Source organism: Poecilia latipinna, unplaced genomic scaffold, assembly GCF_001443285.1.
Source record: "Poecilia latipinna isolate Pla-1442-1.1 unplaced genomic scaffold, P_latipinna-1.0 Scaffold1586, whole genome shotgun sequence".
NCBI lineage: Eukaryota > Metazoa > Chordata > Actinopteri > Cyprinodontiformes > Poeciliidae > Poecilia > Poecilia latipinna.
This window is the reverse complement of record NW_015114202.1, coordinates 110,984-128,635: the sequence shown is the minus strand read 5'-3', so window position 1 is coordinate 128,635 and position 17,652 is coordinate 110,984. Positions and strand designations below refer to the sequence as shown.

Sequence of the window (17,652 nt, the reverse complement as noted above, 5' to 3'; positions counted from 1 at the left end):
ATACTCAAGATTCATTTTTGCGCAATAAAAAATTTCCAAAAATTTTAAAAAAAAAAACAAAAAAAAAAAAAAAAAAAAAGGGAAACCAGGAAAAGACCAGACTTTAAATGAAAAAAACTAATTTACATTATAAATTTTACGCGTTTCACCTCCAGCAGATGCAATTAACTCACATTTTCCTCAGTCTCGTCTTGCACGTCATTGTGATTTCATCACCATTCTCCAACAGCTTTTGGCCTCTTGGACACAATTTATCTTTATTTATTTGAAGAATCAAAGTTTACCCAAATGATTCATTATTGGCCTGCAGAGCGGGATTGCATTACCAAATATTGCATCAGAGCAGTCCTCTGTTACTGCAGTATAACGCACATTGTTATATTCATCGTAACAAAACCTAGCAGCAGCATCATTTCTCTCACTTTTTTCTTCAGCTCCACACTGATGGCGTTGGCCTCCTTCAGGTACACGGCGTTCCCCCACAGCTGGTCACGCAGGGAGGTGAACTGATGGTACCTCCACTTCCTGAAGGCCCACTGAGCCAGCTCGAACTCGTGCTGCGTCCACGGCACTGTGGAGAACACACCGAGCAGAGGTGACATTATCATAACGCTCACGGCGCGTTTTAAAGGCAAATTAAACCAGGGGGTGGGGGAGGGAATCTGAAAGGTCTTTACAGAACAGTTTGGATTGTTTAAACCTCTCCACGGGTTCAGAGAACGTTAAATTAGTGGAAGAAAATCAGCATAATTCATAACGTGGAATCACGAAGGCAAATGTCCTGCAAGAAATGACTGCGCAGAGACAGTAAGACCGTTTTAAAATCCAAACTGGACTATTTTTCCAATTCAGCTCCACACAGTTTCTAAAAGTGTCGACTTACCAACAGCAGCTGGACTTAAAACTTCAAGCAGATGCCAGGAAGGTGTTAAAAATGGAAAATGAAATTAGGAGGAACTACAGTTGTCTGACATTTTAAGACAATTTGTAAACGACAAGCTGAAACGTTAAAACAAGTACGGTCGATTTAACATCTAGCTAAACGTTATGTTGGATTAGATTTATGAATCTATAGACTGATTTCAATTAGTACCTTTGGTGGGAAATTAGAATGACTATTAATATGTCTTAGAATAAAAGATGACTGTAGAAAAATTATATACGCACATCCCAGTAATTTAGGCTCTGGACACAGAACGTGGAAGAAAACACACAGCTCATTTATTTATACACTTTCCATTCGTGGCCAATGCATCAAAAGAAACATCTTCTTAGTACACACCTTCCTCCTCTTCCTCCTCCTCCAGCTCTGCCTCGTCGGGCGTCTCTGCGACCAGAGAGCGCGTCTCCACCTGCTTCTGGAGCTCCTGCAGTTTGCTCTCGTAAACCTGGACACCGACACACAGGGGGACATGGACAGCTGTCCATCAGCTGGACACACAGGTGAAATCAGCAGCACAACTCGGCCCAAATGACAGCCAAGGACTGATGCCAGGAGCTTCGTTTCTGAAAACTTTGATCATTTAGCCAAAGAAAATTGTCTGCAACATAGGTGTAAGGTTACATTTTTTTGCATGATCTAGAATGATGGGCAAATAACATGTCAGTACACATTAAACAGCAGAATATTTCTGCACGGTGTGTAAAATATTAATAGCCTAGAAAATGTATTACTTGGAACAACAAAACACAACAACAACAAAAAGAGAAACAGTTCCAAACCGATTAGATTTGTAAATCATAGAGCAAAACCCATCAGCATACATTATTAAAACTTCGGATGCCAAGTGATTTTTTTTTTGTTTTGTTTTGCTTCTTTAGAAGCTAAAAGGTATCATAACTCAGTGGCTAATGTACCAAGTAAACAATTCACTTTCTAAAATGACGAAATGGCTTCAGTGGGAGAAGAAAAGAGCCGGGAGAAGCCGAGTCAAATGTAATCCAATGAGGGGCGCCATCATCATCATCAGAGAAGGCCAGGCAGCCTGTGGTCCCGATGACCTCATCTTGTTTGTTCACAGTCTTCTGGTAAAACAATGAAGCCTTTTCATCTGGTGCTGACCTCCTCGCCTCGCTGCTGAAAACTACCGACACACCGAAACCCAAACTCTCAGCTCGACTGAGAGAAGACGGACGGCGTAAAGCTGGCAGCACCGTCACCGTCATAGGAGACGTCATAAAGTAGATTCACACTGCGCATTTAAAGTGTTCAAATATTTCAGAAATGTAATACTTACAGGCTTTGAAAGCCAAATGTAATCCTCTTTCCAACACACATGCATTTGAGCAACACTATCAGTGTATGATAATCGCTGTCATGAGAAACAAAATGGATTTTAATGGATTACAATTCACATGAGTAGAGTACTGGACAAACAAATGTCGACAAAACCAACAAATCCAGTGATTTACCTCAGTGCAGCAATTTAAGTCAGATAAAGACTATTATATCAACTCCCTGCCTAGATGAGGAGGTCTGGCTCCAGCTGGTGATGGACTGGAGCAGCCCGGCCTCAGGGAGACCTGTGGGTCGGGGGAGAAGCCCACGACAGAACCAACTGATCGTTGAGCCGAACAAGAACAGTACGTACTTCCCCAAGTCTCCAAAGAATTTACAGCATCACCAGAAAAAGCTCTGGAATTGTCAAAAGTCACAAAAAAAAGTCAGGAGACGGCTATGGAAACTTGCTAAATATGTCGACAACATTGCTGACTGGACAGCACTGGTTCAGGTGGAAGCAAACGTCTGGGGAGAGACAGAGGCATACTTGCCAATCTGAATATGGCCAGAATAATAAAGAATTTATTTTTTGATGCTTACAAGGTATTTTGATTACTTGATGCCAAAAACCCTAGTCAGGGTTTCCCTCAGTGTATTATAAGCCTGGAGGCCCACCAGGCTTTTCTTGCCCCCCACCTGGCTAAATGTCGTCTTCATTTAAATCTTTATTTATATACTAGTAACAGTGACAGTAAAGACAGATTAAGCTAGTTTATAGTTGACTATTGACCTAGCGCTATTATTTCACATTACGATGCCTGCACGTGCACCCCCAAATGTTTTGTAACTTTCAATATTTTGCAACAGAAAACACGATGGGTAGCGCTCCTACCACCAGGCGTAGCAGGTTCTCTTTGGGAAACCCTGCTAGTGCCACGTTTAAGAAGTAAGAGAACAGTTTTCTCTGTAGGATTTGTCCACACATTAACTGGGCTACCATTAAAATGTGTTACAAGCCAAATTATTAGGAGTCATTCACCCTAAAACTTCAGACAACTGAAGACGTCGGCGGAAGGAGGAAATCGTGAATTTATTAAAAAAAGATAAAATAATAATGTAAATGAAAATAAGAAAAACTGTTGCTGAAATGTGTCGCTTTGGAGGCATCTATTGAAACAGAAGTCGTCCTGCAGAGACTCGAGTTACTGCTGTCAGGACAACCTACCAATGCAGTTCCAAGATCATCACTGATTTACATGGAACAACACAATAGGAAACAATGAGCTGCTGATGAAATTCAGAGCTTTGGGAACTGCACTGTCAAATGTCCATAATTAAATGAGTATGACTTTCCATATGGACTAAAAGTCCTGATTTGGTTCTCTGTCGTTCTACAATTTTATCCTGGACACTGAAGAAAAAACAAACAAACAAAAAAAAAAAATCAAACTCTTTAGTAGAAAATCTTCAAATAAAAGCAGATCATTTTATTTCAGTCATCATTTGAAAAATAAATTCTCCAGCAACACACTTATGTCCTTTTTTTATGCAAATATACTTGTAAATAATATTCATCAGGTCTTATAGGTTTGGAGAAAATACCTAATATACTGTAATAGCAACAGCACACACAGTCAAAATGAGGCACATACTGATGATTCAACAAGATGTACAACACTTGTATAGAGGTTATGTGCTTTTCAGAAGAAAAGAATACTGTACAGAGTTCATTTGACATTTTATGCACACTTTCCAGTCTAACTGGTCACCATCAGAACTGGAGCAATTCCTGAATTGCTGTTTTATAAGGAGCAGGTCCTATAAGTTTAGGACTTCTAAGATGTGACATGCAAAAATAGATAGTCATAGAGGGACAGTAATCATTACATTCACTCTGATAGTCTTTAAAACATATTCCTTAAACACTTGTTTCTGATTATATGTTATGAAGGACATCTGACATCAAGTTATGAGAATTATCGGGATATTTTAGAGCTGCAGATGGAGCAAGTAAAAGACATGAACAGGCAAACCTTTCTGCTAAAACTATTCGAAGCAGCTACAGCGCAGAACAACTGGAGGGGGAAAAAAAAACAGATGTATTTCTCTGAATGATTGCTTTTTCTGTCTGGATCCAACAAAAACTAAACAGTCCTCAAAATCTCATTCGATCTGGACATTTCTCCTGAATAGCAAGTATGCAAACATTTCAAGTCGTTGCCCTTCCTCCAACATTTTTTAAAGGCCAGACTTTGGGAACCATGACAACACTCTGTGGGTATCCATTGACACAAAGTGAGCTCTGTGCTTACCCAATGAACCACAAGACTAAAAATTTTAAGGCTGGAACAAATAAAAAAAATAATAAATTAAAATACAGCACAATTTTATGACGTGGGGAAAAACTGCTGAAAGATTTGGACGATAAACTTAATATCTCAGCTGTGTGTCTCAACATTTCAGCATGTAGTGGTTCATTGAGCTCCAGGATTTGAAGAAAGAATAGATCTCTGATAGGGGGAGGGTAAAAAAAAGAAAAAAAAATCTTAAAAATCAAGTTACAGGTTCAAAATAACCATCACTGTGCTCCCTGGGTAAATACACAGCTTTCCAAAGACATGGAGTGCAAAATACTTTAACAAAAGTGGTGGCAGTTACATGGAAAAAAGCACAGGAAAGGATACAAATCACAAAGCTGCTTGCAAAAACAACTGAACGTTTTTGGTGTGTTGTGAAGCTTCTTAAAAAAAAAAAGAAGAAAAGGAGCCAGCACAGTGAATAAAAAGGAAAAGAAAAAGAAAATACTGATTTGCAAATGCATAGCAGGGTTAATAAAGTTAGTGCATAAAAAGGCACTTATTGAATATCACACACAGTTACTACGATTTTAGTCTCAAGTTAAAAAAAAGGTGCACCTTTCACCGGTGCTTCAAGTTCTCCAAATTTAAATGAGCAAGAATAGTTTGATTGCTAAGTAAGGAGAATGGTGATTCATGATTTGTATTCAAAGAAAATGTCTAAAAATTGCAATAAGGACTCGTTTTTTTCCCATCTGGAAGTCAGTCAAAATGGCACAAAAATGAAATAAATACCAACTGCTTTCTGTTCCTCATTTGGGCAATAACACGGCGTAGTGCTGCGGGTTGAAACATTCGTCATCAAATCAATACTAAAACAGTAAAAATGTAAACTCAAGAGATTCAAACATGAGCATAATTTTGGCAAATCAAAGCATGATTCATGAATTGTCGTACATGCCGATAAATGAACAGGCGAAGCGTTGCTCTCCTGTTAAAAATAACCCCCTTATCGTCTTGTTGGCTTTAAATCCTTGTGACTCTCTCAATGCTCCTGAAGACGACTGACACACACACACACACATACACACAATGCAGCAAAAACTGATAGAAATGAGGAATAACATGATCATGACGATGAGAAAAGTATTTTTTTTTTCTTTTACATTTTGAACAACACTTGGATCAACCAGTTAACACATTTATCAAGTGCAATAGTCCCAGTCAGTTTTGCTGTTGTGATCTGTAATGCGTTTGCCTAAAAGTAAAAGCGTTTGAAACTAGTTCTGTCAGTCAGACTGCCGTCTCTCTGCTGGCTTTTAGATTGGGAGCGGACATTTGCCTGCGCATTCGTGGAGGCGGCTGAAAGCTGAAAGGAGGGTTAGCGTGGTCGGCGTGGTGGTACTGCTGGTAGCCACCGAAGCCGCCGTCCGTGTACATCACGGCGTTGTAGTGGCACGGCGGATGCTGGTAGTGAGGCGGCGGCTGCGCCGGTGGGTTGGGGTGGTAGAAAGCCTGCGTGTGCCTCCTGCTTTCGGGCGGCTGCAGAGACTCCATGGAACCCGAGGGCCGCTGGCGGTGGTTGAAAGAGTTGCTGCGGCCGCGTTCGTGCGGCTGCTGGTTGTTCCTATGGTTTTGTCTGTGACCCTGGTTTAAACCTTGCTCCGAGTCTCTACGGCGCTGAACTGACGTGTTCGGCAGAGGCGGGGTGACGTGGACGACTGAGGCGGCCATCTTGTCTCTGGGCTGCACTGCTTCTTCAGCAGGGCTTTCTCCTTCCTCTTCCTCTACAGCTTCTTTGGGCACCTTTAGCTCTATGACTTGCTGGTCGGTAATGATGATATGAGTACCTGGACTCCACGAGTTGCGGTGCTTGGGGTTACTTTTGAAGGGGAAGCGCAGCTTACGGTCTTCTGGCGGTATAAAGCGGTGAGGTCCGGGATGCCGGCGGAGCTGCTTGGAGATTTCTTGCTGCTGGAGGTTCTTGAGGCGCACCTGCTCCTGGCGCATCCAGCGCATGTGACCTCGCTTTATGGTGGAGTCGTCCCCTGCGCTTTGGCATTTTTGTGCATCCACGTCCTCCTCCTCTGGCTTCTCCTGCACCAGGGATTTCTCTTCCCGAGGGCTTGGTGTTCTAGTCGCACCAGTGGGAGCTCCTGCCACGGGAGGCTTTTCTTGGCCCTCCGGGGTGATGAGAGGAAGAACCTTTTCCATTTTCACCATTTTATTCCTGAGAGCACGGATCTCCTCGTCCTTCATGTTATTCTGCTTCTTCACCTCCTGCAGGATGTCCTCTAGTTTGTCAATGTGCACTTTGAGGTCGTCCATCACTACGCCTCCGGGCCGGGCGCCGTTTGTAATGACGTCCTCGATGCGCTCGTCGCCGACTCCGACAGTGTCCCAGACATCCCGAGCCACGGCCCTCCACGAGTCCCGCTCGTTGGGGTCCTTCTTGCAGTAGCTCGCACAGAGCTCCTTCATCTTCACGATAGCCAGAGCCTCGATCTCCTGCCGTGTGTGGCGGAAATCGTTCAGTGCTACCTCGTAACAGATCTCTTTCACCGCCTGGATCTTCAGGTCGGAGATGGTCACCCACTTGGAGTCCTTGGTGATGCGCCGGCGCTGGGGGATCTGGTACATTTTAACCGGCTCTCTTTTTTTCCCACTGCTGGGTAAGCCACATTTTTTCACTATGGTTTGCAGCTTGCTGGGCGGCAGCTTTTCCCTCAGGGAAGTGATCAGTCTCCAGCTCTCTTCACAAGACCGCTTATCTGAGTCATCCCCACTATCAGAGTCTCCATCCTTGAGAAAACAACAAACCAAAATGGTTCCCAAAAAAAAAGGAGAAATTACAATGGGAAATCAGGGATAGGATGAAAGAATGGTTTAAAAAAAAGAATGACTGCAAAAAAAAAAAAGGTATGAATATGCAACATGGGAACCTAAAGCTAGAGCAAAATAGGAGTCATTGGCCAATTAAAGAGAATTTCCCTGGATTTGTAGGACTTTCTTTACAAAACAAAATTATTTTTTATAAATTATATTCTATGTATTTAGGAATAGGGATGTCCTGATCAAAGGAATGCATCAAACTTTCATTGCGATCTGACCTGATTAAATGGCCAGTGTTTTCCCTCATCAAGGTGAGTCTTTGAATAAACTCACCTCACACTATTTGCTTTACGGTCTGTGATTGTGAAAACAGAGACTAGCAAAACTAGATTAGCTAGATTAATGAGCTTGGTGTGCTCAGAGATTCATATGCAGTAAAGAGCTTCGCAGAAAGCAACTGAAACACTATACTGTAAATGTCGAGTTAGTTAAAGCAAATTGCCAAGTTTATGAGGCAATACAACTGTCCCTGAAAGCTTTCTGCACTGAATTGTTACAAGCCAAATTACTGATAAAGTATAATATCAAAACATGTTAAAATTGTCCAATAAATTCAGAAAACCTCAACACCAAAACCTCGTTCACAAGATTTAAATTTAAATTTACCAAAAACTTTGTCCACAAAATAACCCTAGTCAGATAAATGGATCCTGCAACATCCAGAGCATCATTGGTGATAAATTATAATGGAATATATTAATGCATGTAATAGTGTTTGACTGTATTTTAAAGATAGTGAATTTTCAAGCATGTCTACAGAATTGGTGTTGGACCGCGACTTGGTATATGCAAGTGCCTCTTCTTAAATGACAACAAATCGTGATCAGGACATCTCTACTTTGCATACATCGCAACGGTAAAAGATGTATGGCGCCATGCAGAGTCACCTCAGGAATTTCACTCAAACTCAAGACGGGAAAAGAAATTTAAATGCAACAGTGGCTTCATTGACATTCTTCCCAGTTTTTCTGTCTCTTTACCACTTGATCGGCCACAGTGGTATGAATTTATGTTGTTTTTTTTTTTAATAATTGGGAGCAAATTTTCAGACGATTGCGTTTCCTTTGTTGCATATTAATAATAAAAGTAAAAGCATGTCTACAATGATCAGAAAGGAAATAACAGATGATAGCTGCTGGTTGGAGGTCTTTTCTAATGATTTGTGATATTCCTCTTCTTAATTGAAAGTTTTACGATTTGACAGCTGGATCCCAAACATGCAACAGCGGCATGCATATACATGGACTTTGGAGCCTTAGTCCAGAAGGTTTGAGTGTCTTTAGTGTTAGCGGTGAGTTAGAAGACAGAGTGTTGCCGCAGCTGATCAGAAAGTCAGTAGAGAAGACGATCAGAAGTGAGGGCAAGTGTTAATCCACTACAAAAGAGTTGTTAGTTGGAAAAACAAAATGCAGTTTCTCATTTTTTTTTTTTTGTAGACAACAAACATTACAGATCACAACCAGTCGGCGCTGACGGTCAGTATTTTTTGTGTGCGAGAGACTATGCCTGAAGCCAGAAATGGGGCATGTGATGTCTCTGGTAAAGTGATACTTTAATGGCTGACGTTTTTGCACATGATCCCACCGAAATATGAGAAAGGCCTTTGTGTCGTTTAACTCTGAGCAGCGAGAACTCCATTGTGAAGCCGCGCCCTCAGTGCGCTACGCTAACAAAGAGAGGTAGCCAAAGAAGTCAATGAGAAACCACATTGTCACTATCTGTCAAAAAAAAACAAATAAAAAAATAAATCTACAGCAGGAATATTTTAGTTATCACAATGCATTGAAATATGTCAGCAACTGCATTGAAGAGATGAAACTCAGGACAAAAACCAGAGCAAGAAAACTAGAGGAGAGATCTAATCCAAGCAAATCAACAGCCACTTCAAAGAGTTGAACAGCTCAGCGGTAAACACTGCAACTTAGTCCAGAACCAGTAGGAGTTAAGAAAACATGCTAATAACATGAACCATGCAAAAGCAGCATCTTTTCAGAAGAGAAGGGAAATCCTGTGGTTTTAGTACCACCAAGTATTTGGTTCAAAAAGATTTTGTGTTTTTCGCATCAAATCTGATTTATCTTCAAGGTGCTGTTTTGCAGGACTCAGATCCACTATCGGAAACATAAGAAAGGTGGGAAATAGGGAATTTGGAAAGTTGAGCAATCTAAGTCTTGATCGACTTTCTATGGAAAAAATTTCAGTTAAACTCAGAAACGGACACAAATGAAAAGCTCATCCGTCTCAAACCAGAAAACTTCCATGCAAGAAGAACAGACATGCACCAGAAGTAAAAAAATGTAATTCACACACTCAGTTCACAAGTGTCAGAGTGAAAAATTAGTTTAATTGAGGCTTAAAGGTCCCAATTTAAACTAGTATTTAAGAAACTAAGCAGAGCTGAGAAAATCCTGGTTTTGAATTTTCTATGTGGAAATACATTTTCCTCAAAAATCGCACACAAAACAACCCAAACTAGATAAAATCGGTCAAGAAGCTGCTTCTAGCTAAAACAAAATTAGCTTAAAATTAAAACGAAAGTCCTCTTAAACCACTCAGCACTACTCTCTCTCAAACATTTTTAGGAAAGTCAAGTGGGCCTTGATTTTGTTCCATCTTATCCCAACTCACCAGTCGCTGTTGCTCCAGAAGCTGGTCTGCTTCTTCCTTCTCCTTCTTGTACAAAATTTCCATCTCGGTGAGCCTTCATAGGTGCAAAAAGCATGTTGCGACAAAGTCAGACAAAAACAAAAGCCTAGACCCGTCAAACAACGAATGAAGGACGGCTCCAGTACCTTTTCTCCATTTCCTGCTTCATGTCGATGCCCTGTTTCTCCAGGAGCTCTCGCTGAGCAAACGTCCAGTCCACGGGCTCGACGGGGGTCTCAGCGGTCGGCGTCTTCTCCCGTTCGGCTCGAGCCTGCTCCGGGTGGTTAAAGCGGAACACGTGGTTCTTTCCCATGATGATGCGGTTGCCTGAGCAAAGGCAGATCCCAGGAGTTTCAGAGAAAGTCAACAAAACATGAACAATTTTATATGGTCCAACACCCTAATAAACTAAAAAAAAAAAAAGAAGAAAAAACTACCCATAAGAGTCAAAATCATTTACGTTTCTAATTTTAATCGACAAAATAAACAAGGGACACGTACCTGAACGAAGCTGGATTGCTTCCTCAACACGTTTGCCATTGACGTAGGTTTCAGATCCCTCACATGGCACCAGCATGACAATAACTTCAGAGTGGAAAACAAAAAAACAATTATCAGACTTAATAGTTCATCACTAATCAAAACTGAGTCAAAGAGTAATAACTTTATGTTATGATTATAGACAATGAGAGCCTATTTTTTTCAAACATTTATTAATTAATCACTTTTATTCACTTAAAAACATGCATGGTAGCATCTCTATGTATTTCTGGAGCAAATTAATTTCATAACACTTCTTTTGCTCCCCAAATTATTTTTATTTTGTAGTTTTTCCACTTTCATAAGATGTGGTCAAATTTTAAAACAAAGTATTGAGATAAGAATATACCAAAAAAACATTGGGAGTAAAAAAAACCATTAACTTAATTTCACAAGGCTTTAGTTTTAAGTGCTTCCATCTTTAAAAAAAATACTCTAATCCTTTCATCACCAACCCATTGTACGCCATAATAAATAAATATAAACATTAAACAAACTGGGAAGAAAAATAATTGACGTCCCACCATCTCCGTTGCCATTTCTTTCGCTTCGGAAGATGCAGTGTTCTTCCTTGATGTGAGCTCCACTTAGAACGATGTCCTGCCTCCGCTCAGCGTCAGCCTGACCGACCCTGTCACAAACACAGAGTCCATTTTGAGAGACCAGGTCTTCTGTTTCGTTGTCGACCGTTTAGAAAATGTAGCAGATGTCAATCAGATCCAATGCATGCGAGAGGCTAGTACTAAAGTGTAATGTTCTCATGCCCCCCAGCAGAGGAACAATGTAACCAAATACTTCAAAAGAATAGTCTACTGAAAGGACAAGGAGAGGACAGCCACAGAAGATGGAATAAAATGCTGGCAGTGCCGGATTTTAAGCCTCCGACTCCTCAGGTTTCCCTTGCTAGACATAAAACATTAGAAAATGTGCAGATCCTCTGAAACAATGCAGGTCTTATTATTCGGGTTTTGGTTACCTTGTAATCCCATCTTTGATATAGTAGAGCAGACACTCAGACATTAGAGGATCCTCGTTCAGGTTGACCAGGTGTGGAGTCTGAAGATGAACAGAAAAGAAAAAGGAAGAAAGATCACCACAAAACCTTCCACCAGCGTCAGGCGGCTGTTTCTACATCTTCTGTCTCATCAGGGGGAAAAATGAACAATTGTGGTTTTCTAAAGTATCTGATGCATCACAAAACGGACTATGGGTGATCCTACAAATCCAAATCCAAACTAACCTTCTTTGGGGAAAACACCCCATTAAAGTCTGTATAGAGATCACAAGGCTTCTCTCTGAAATGCTAACCCGTGGAAAGGAAGACAGCAAAAGGACAGAAATTTCAGTAAAAGAAACTGAATAGGAAGACATGAACAACAAAAAAACAAAAGCAGAAAATAATGTGCAGCAGCCAGGCATTACACTTGGAAGAGGTTTTCTAAATCCAAAGCTGATTATTATTATGATTTTGTTAACAACTGCACACAAACATAAATTGCAGTTTTTACTGACGCCACATGTTGCTGCTTCTACTTGCAAGGGGAGATGAGGCAAATGGAAAGTCTAGTAAGGCTAATAGCTTAAATAAGAGACCTTGGCAGTAAAAGGTCTGAATCATCAGCGTGGAACAGCGCAGCATTTTTAAATAATACACCACTGTAAAATGATCTGACTTCTAACTAAAAACAAGTCATAGAAGCATAAAAGTTTAATTCTAAACCACGGGAACAAGCAGAGATTGGACACTACGCAACGACCCCCTAATTCTAGAAACAAGCCTACTGATTCTTTTGTCTAATCATTCAACTAAACAAACCTTCTTGGCAGAAAAGCAATCAAATTGCTCATCTAATGCCCCGTCACGGCTAAGCTGAGTAGGTGAAAAAGAATAAAAAGGAAAAAAGAAAGTGGAAAGAAAGACAGAATGACTGAGTGGATTGCGAGAGAAATGTTGACAGTAAAGGGAGGGCTCTCTTGGGGGGTAAAAAAAGATAAGATGGAAAACAGAAGTGATGGGAGACGAGGCCAGTATCCACACCCAGAGGAATTATGACCTTCCCTACCTTTTTAGGAGAGAACACGCCCAAAGTGCCTCCGTCTTCACGGATTGCCACGCCCATCTCTGCAAGCAGAGCCTCCCTGTAATGAAGACATGCATGTATACTCAGAAACAGCATTGCATAGTCAATAAGGACTTCATAAAGCATGTTACACATCTTTTTTTCTGCTATACTTAATTTCATAAAACACTTCTCTGATGAGAACTGGAAGAGGATGAGACCTGGCAATAGACTAGGGTAAGTGATTTTGTCTGACTCAGAGGATGGACAGCAGCAGGACTGCAGCTACAGATGAGTGGATAAAGGAGGGGGAAAAAAAGTGCAAGAAGGGTGTTTGTGCAGCAGCGCAAGGCGACCAAGACAAGGGAAATGGACAGAATTGGTGCAGCGGAAAGTGAGAAAAGCAGCAAAGAGGAATGAAGAGACAGTAGCAAGACTCTCAGATTGCAAGCTCTAAAGATTTAAAGACAGACAATGCAGAAAATTAAAGGCATTAAAATGTAAGAAGGAAGAGAGAAAAATCAGCAGTCGCAGACAGCAGGGGGGACACGTCTTTTACAAACAGGGCATTTTCCACTGAACTCTCCGGTGAGACGTCAAGAGAACCACATTTAGCTTTACACACAATAAAAAAAGAAAAAAAAAAAAAAAAAGAGCAGGATCAAGAGCATTATGAATAGATGAAAAAAAAAAAAAAAAAAAAAAAAAGAGAGATCTGTGTGAGACAAACAACGCCTGTCACATCCACACATAAAAACCCAGCAGGACGTAGGCCTGCACAGCGGATTGCCTGATTGGGAAAGTCGAACACAAACAGCGCCTGACGTCACGGAGGTGTGGGGGCAGCTTTTCAAAGCCGTCACACCAGCCGACGCGCATCGAAGGCAGACTATGAATCCCAATTAGGTCTGACGGGGTGGATGCACATGGAGGACGCGCGCTTCTTCCCCCAATCCTACTTTCAGGATCTGCATATGGAAATGAGAATACGCCGACTGACTGTGCTGACCTCTCCATGCGGATTGCTTCAGTCTTCCGTAGTTTCTCCTCCCAGGTTTCATTGAGCTCAGCAATGATCTTTTCTGATTCCTGAAAACAGAAGTGGAAAAAAAAAAAACACACATTACAGCTTACAGTGTATTTTAGTTAAACAAACCTCTTCATGGGCTTATTCTGATGTACGAGTAAGAAACAGCTTGAATTATTTAGGCTGAGGCATTTTCTTTTGAAATTAAAAGGGGGCAAATTTGAACTCTCAAAGCAAGGCGAGTTGTTTCATTTTGCAGTTATTGGCTTTTTATTAAAACATCATAACGGTAAATATTTAATGAAGCACATCACAGGCATACAGTGTAAAAACAAATGTGCCGGGGAGAATCACACTTATAAGAGAGGCACAAATGTTGACCTTCACTAAAATGTTTACTGTTTTCATTCAACTAAACATGACGATGTGCCTCACTGTGATCGCTACGACTCCAATAAGAACTGAATCTATTTTCGTCTTATTTCCTCTGTATTTGCGTCGGCGCTTGACGTCACTGGGATGACAGACAGATTGGGAACCATGGTTGTCATGGAAACTGCAGCTCCAGCTCAAGGCGGGCTCTTGCAGCCTCTATGTTGTTGCCTTATGTAAACAGCAAGAGCACGCACAGGAGCGACATGAAGCTCCGAGAGGACACACGTGGAGTTAGATGAGGAGTTTTATTGGTGTGGGGGCTAAGATTGAAGCATTGCTATTTAGATATTAAACAATATTACTAATCAAAAGCAAAAGCTGAGGTGTTAAGATTTTTACTTGAAGCTGATTTCAAATTTGGAAGCTTAAAAATTATCCTCCGCTTCTTGGTAGCGTGCAGACAAAGTGAGCTGTGGTTTACTTACATTTTGACTACTGTGTTATTTACTCCAAGTGTTACCTTGAGTCTTTCAATGGCCTCCTCTCCTCCAGGGGTGGACATGATGCGTTCCTGGATGCTGGTGACCAACTGAAGACCCCCCTGGTTGCACAATGCGCCAGAGGACGGAGAAGCTGTCAGGGAACCAATAGGGGCTGTGGAGAAATGGCCAGGGCGTTGGTTCTCTGAGGCTATCAAGTATCTATTCTTATTGTTCTGAATGTCTTTGAGGTCTGAGCCAGCAACAAGAAAGACAGAAAGATAGAAGTGGGGAGGGAAGGCCCAGGGTTTAGGGTGGAGGGAGTAAACGCATAAATGAAGGAAACAAACATCAAATAGGAAGAGAAAGGGAAATAGAAAGGTTTGGGGGGGAAAGAAAGGACACAGGAGGGGAAAGACCAATGTAAGACACACATTTTACATCAGAGGGTTAAAACAAACAACCACAATGCAGATTATCTACAGAAAGCAGCAGTTTTCACTCTAGGAGATTCTCTGGTCCCATTCAACATCGTTCAGAGAAGAATGACTAGAGCTTAGCATGCACTCAGATTCACTACTATTTTAAATATGAGTCAGCATTACAGACCCTGTGTGAAAACTGCTGTTAATTTATTAACTACAGGATGGAAGTGAGATGGAGACTGCAAGATAGTGCAAGAAGAGAAACCAATAGACATGCTGCCAAACTTCAGCCTGCAGATTGGTTGATTAATTTGCTCTACACATGCTGGTCGCAGAGCCAGAAACACAGCAAAGCTGCAGCTGCCTCACTGGAAGGTTCAAATGATGGCCATGAAGTTAATTAAGGTGGCCTGCAATGTGCTCTCTAGGAGATGCAAACATTCAAACAGAGGATAAAATTAGGAGTTATCATTTCATGTAGGGAGGGCATGTAGGCTTTGTTAAAACAGAAAACCTTACAGAGTAGCAGTGATGTCCAAGCTAACTGGAGTACTTACAATTGCTTAAAATCTACAGCTTCAATGTGAATCTTCCAGCCAACATAAGTTCGCCAAGATGATTTATACACAACTTTATTCAATAAATTCCCACTTGAAACAAAAGAGGTTAAGGCTAATCAGCTTGCCGCTAACATTAGCTTAGCTGTCTAGCTAGAAACAACTACACGTTACATGTTTAAACTGTGCAAGCTAAAATTATCAGTCGTCTTTATGAATTACCACAACATTTTTTCTTCTAACTCATTAACTAGTCCACTTACAGGACTTTATGTAAAGCTACATGGCAACAATTGGTAGTAAATTGTTAAAACTCAACAGATAAATTTAGTAATTAGCCTTAGCCATTTACTTAGTCTTACTTGCAACCTCATGATTTTCGTTTTAACACTTTTGTGTATATCTAATAAAGTGAGGAAAAATTAGTTAGCAATTGCTAATTAATTGCTTAGTTAGTTAGCAATTGTTCAACAGTGAATAAGAAAAAAACAAATGAACTTTTACTCAAAAATTTGCTACTTTTACATGTTCCTATATATAAAACCGAGAAAGCAAGGATGTGATTAATTAAACGTTGAAATCAAACAACTTTTGATTTTCCTAAACTTCGCACCACTCGTTGCAAAGAGCAAGTGAGCAACTGCTTTTGGTTCCATTTCCAAAGAGAGGGTAGAGATGTATTAGCAGAGGGAACACTACAAAATTATTCAAACTATTAAAGCACACTACGTTAGTCAACTCCATATGCATACACACTTCTGAAGCGGCTACTTATAAGTAAAAGTATATGCACCTTTCCGAATGTAGATCTGAGCCTCGCTTTGAGAACTCAGAAGTGCCATTCTAAAGCTTTGAGCAGTGTCACCTGCGGTGGATGATTAGTGAAAGAAAACAGAATAAAAAGCAGCAAGAGCCACCGGCAACAAAAAAAGCAGCGTCAGACAGTGAGTGAGAGAAGGTGAGACATGATTATAAAATGATCCATGGCGGAGACTGATGTACTACTTTAAATTTATACATAGTAGGATTTAAACCTGCAAAAAAAAAGCAGCTGCCTCACCCCATCATTTTGAAGAAAAAATAACAGAAGAGCAAGCACGAAGCATAGTAACCTACTGGCATGCTAACCTTTGCCAAATCAGACCACCTACAAAAGCCTTGCATTTCTGAGTCTTATTTCTTAAGCCATTTATGGCTTTTAAGCAAATGCATGCAAAGCTGGCAGCAGACTTAATATATAAGCAGTGGGGGTCCTAAGCAATTAGCCTTTAGAATTTTGGCAAATAGTGATATACAGAGCACAACTGGCACACGTATACACACATTTGATTCCACTTCCTGGGTAATCATCCCCCATTGGATCAACTAAGGGGAGGGAGCAGGAAGAGATGAGAAGGATCAGAAGTCAGTGCTAGTATGAGACGAATAACTTGGGAGAAATATTTCAGCACTAAATGGAAATGATGATAAGGATGAGACGCAAGGTCATAGACTGACTGGTTAGGCGCCAAGTTGTTACACAAGATATAAGCAAACATTAGCAAGTAGGCAGTTTGTTATACATTGCGACACTTTGTAATTATTCATGCTGACACTGCTGTCTTGTTCCTAATTGACAGGCCTGCGAGCCATTACTCTTGTGTGTAGCTAATGAAGTGAGATATTTCCATCTGGTTTACTTTGTGTTGTCAGGCACAGTAGGGGAAAGCAGACTTTCCATCGGGACCCCAAGTACAAATTTCATAGGAGAAAATAAATCGATACCTACCAACCAAAGTGTATTTTGAAAGCATATTAATTTGAATTAAGCACAAGTACAGACACTTGGATAGGAGGGAACATGAATGGCACAGAGCTTTGAGACAGTAATGAACAGAGAGGTTGTTGCCAGCTTGATGGCTGAGCAGTGTGGCTGTGCACTCACTGTCCAGGATGTCTCCCAGGCCCTGAGCGCGGAGCAGCTCCTTCAGTCGGGCCACTTCGTCCTTCAGCTCACGCACCAACTTATTGTTGGGATCCTCATTGATAACAGCGTTGCATTTGATGTTCTTGGCTCGGTCAGCGTAGCTACAAAAAAAAAAAAAAAAAAAAAAAAAAAACCCCCCAAGGATTTATATGGGGGGGTTTTCAAAT

General features: G+C 41.0%; 1 protein-coding gene across 28 annotated transcripts in view; it reads right to left on the bottom strand.

Annotated features, from left to right (window-relative positions):
- Nucleotides 1-17,652, bottom strand: part of kif1b (kinesin family member 1B) — a 70,000-nt gene that overhangs the window by 19,266 nt on the left and 33,082 nt on the right. For 6 of the 28 annotated variants that reach the window (XM_015058920.1, XM_015058922.1, XM_015058936.1 and 3 more), the window contains exons 13-26: nucleotides 17,444-17,586; nucleotides 16,843-16,884; nucleotides 16,313-16,384; nucleotides 14,579-14,790; nucleotides 13,666-13,745; nucleotides 12,660-12,735; nucleotides 11,573-11,652; nucleotides 11,121-11,227; nucleotides 10,558-10,641; nucleotides 10,203-10,383; nucleotides 10,039-10,111; nucleotides 1,283-1,388; nucleotides 884-904; nucleotides 423-571 (exon numbers count right to left, since the gene is read on the bottom strand). In XM_015058920.1, coding sequence (XP_014914406.1) covers nucleotides 423-571; nucleotides 884-904; nucleotides 1,283-1,388; nucleotides 10,039-10,111; nucleotides 10,203-10,383; nucleotides 10,558-10,641; nucleotides 11,121-11,227; nucleotides 11,573-11,652; nucleotides 12,660-12,735; nucleotides 13,666-13,745; nucleotides 14,579-14,790; nucleotides 16,313-16,384; nucleotides 16,843-16,884; nucleotides 17,444-17,586 — 1,426 coding nt within the window. Of the gene's footprint in view, nucleotides 1-422; nucleotides 572-883; nucleotides 905-1,167; nucleotides 1,186-1,282; nucleotides 1,389-4,496; nucleotides 7,321-10,038; nucleotides 10,112-10,202; nucleotides 10,384-10,557; nucleotides 10,642-11,120; nucleotides 11,228-11,572; nucleotides 11,653-12,659; nucleotides 12,736-13,665; nucleotides 13,746-14,578; nucleotides 14,791-16,312; nucleotides 16,385-16,842; nucleotides 16,885-17,443; nucleotides 17,587-17,652 lie in introns of those variants that run through there. The other 22 variants (XM_015058923.1, XM_015058924.1, XM_015058937.1 and 19 more) reach the window with 13 other exon arrangements.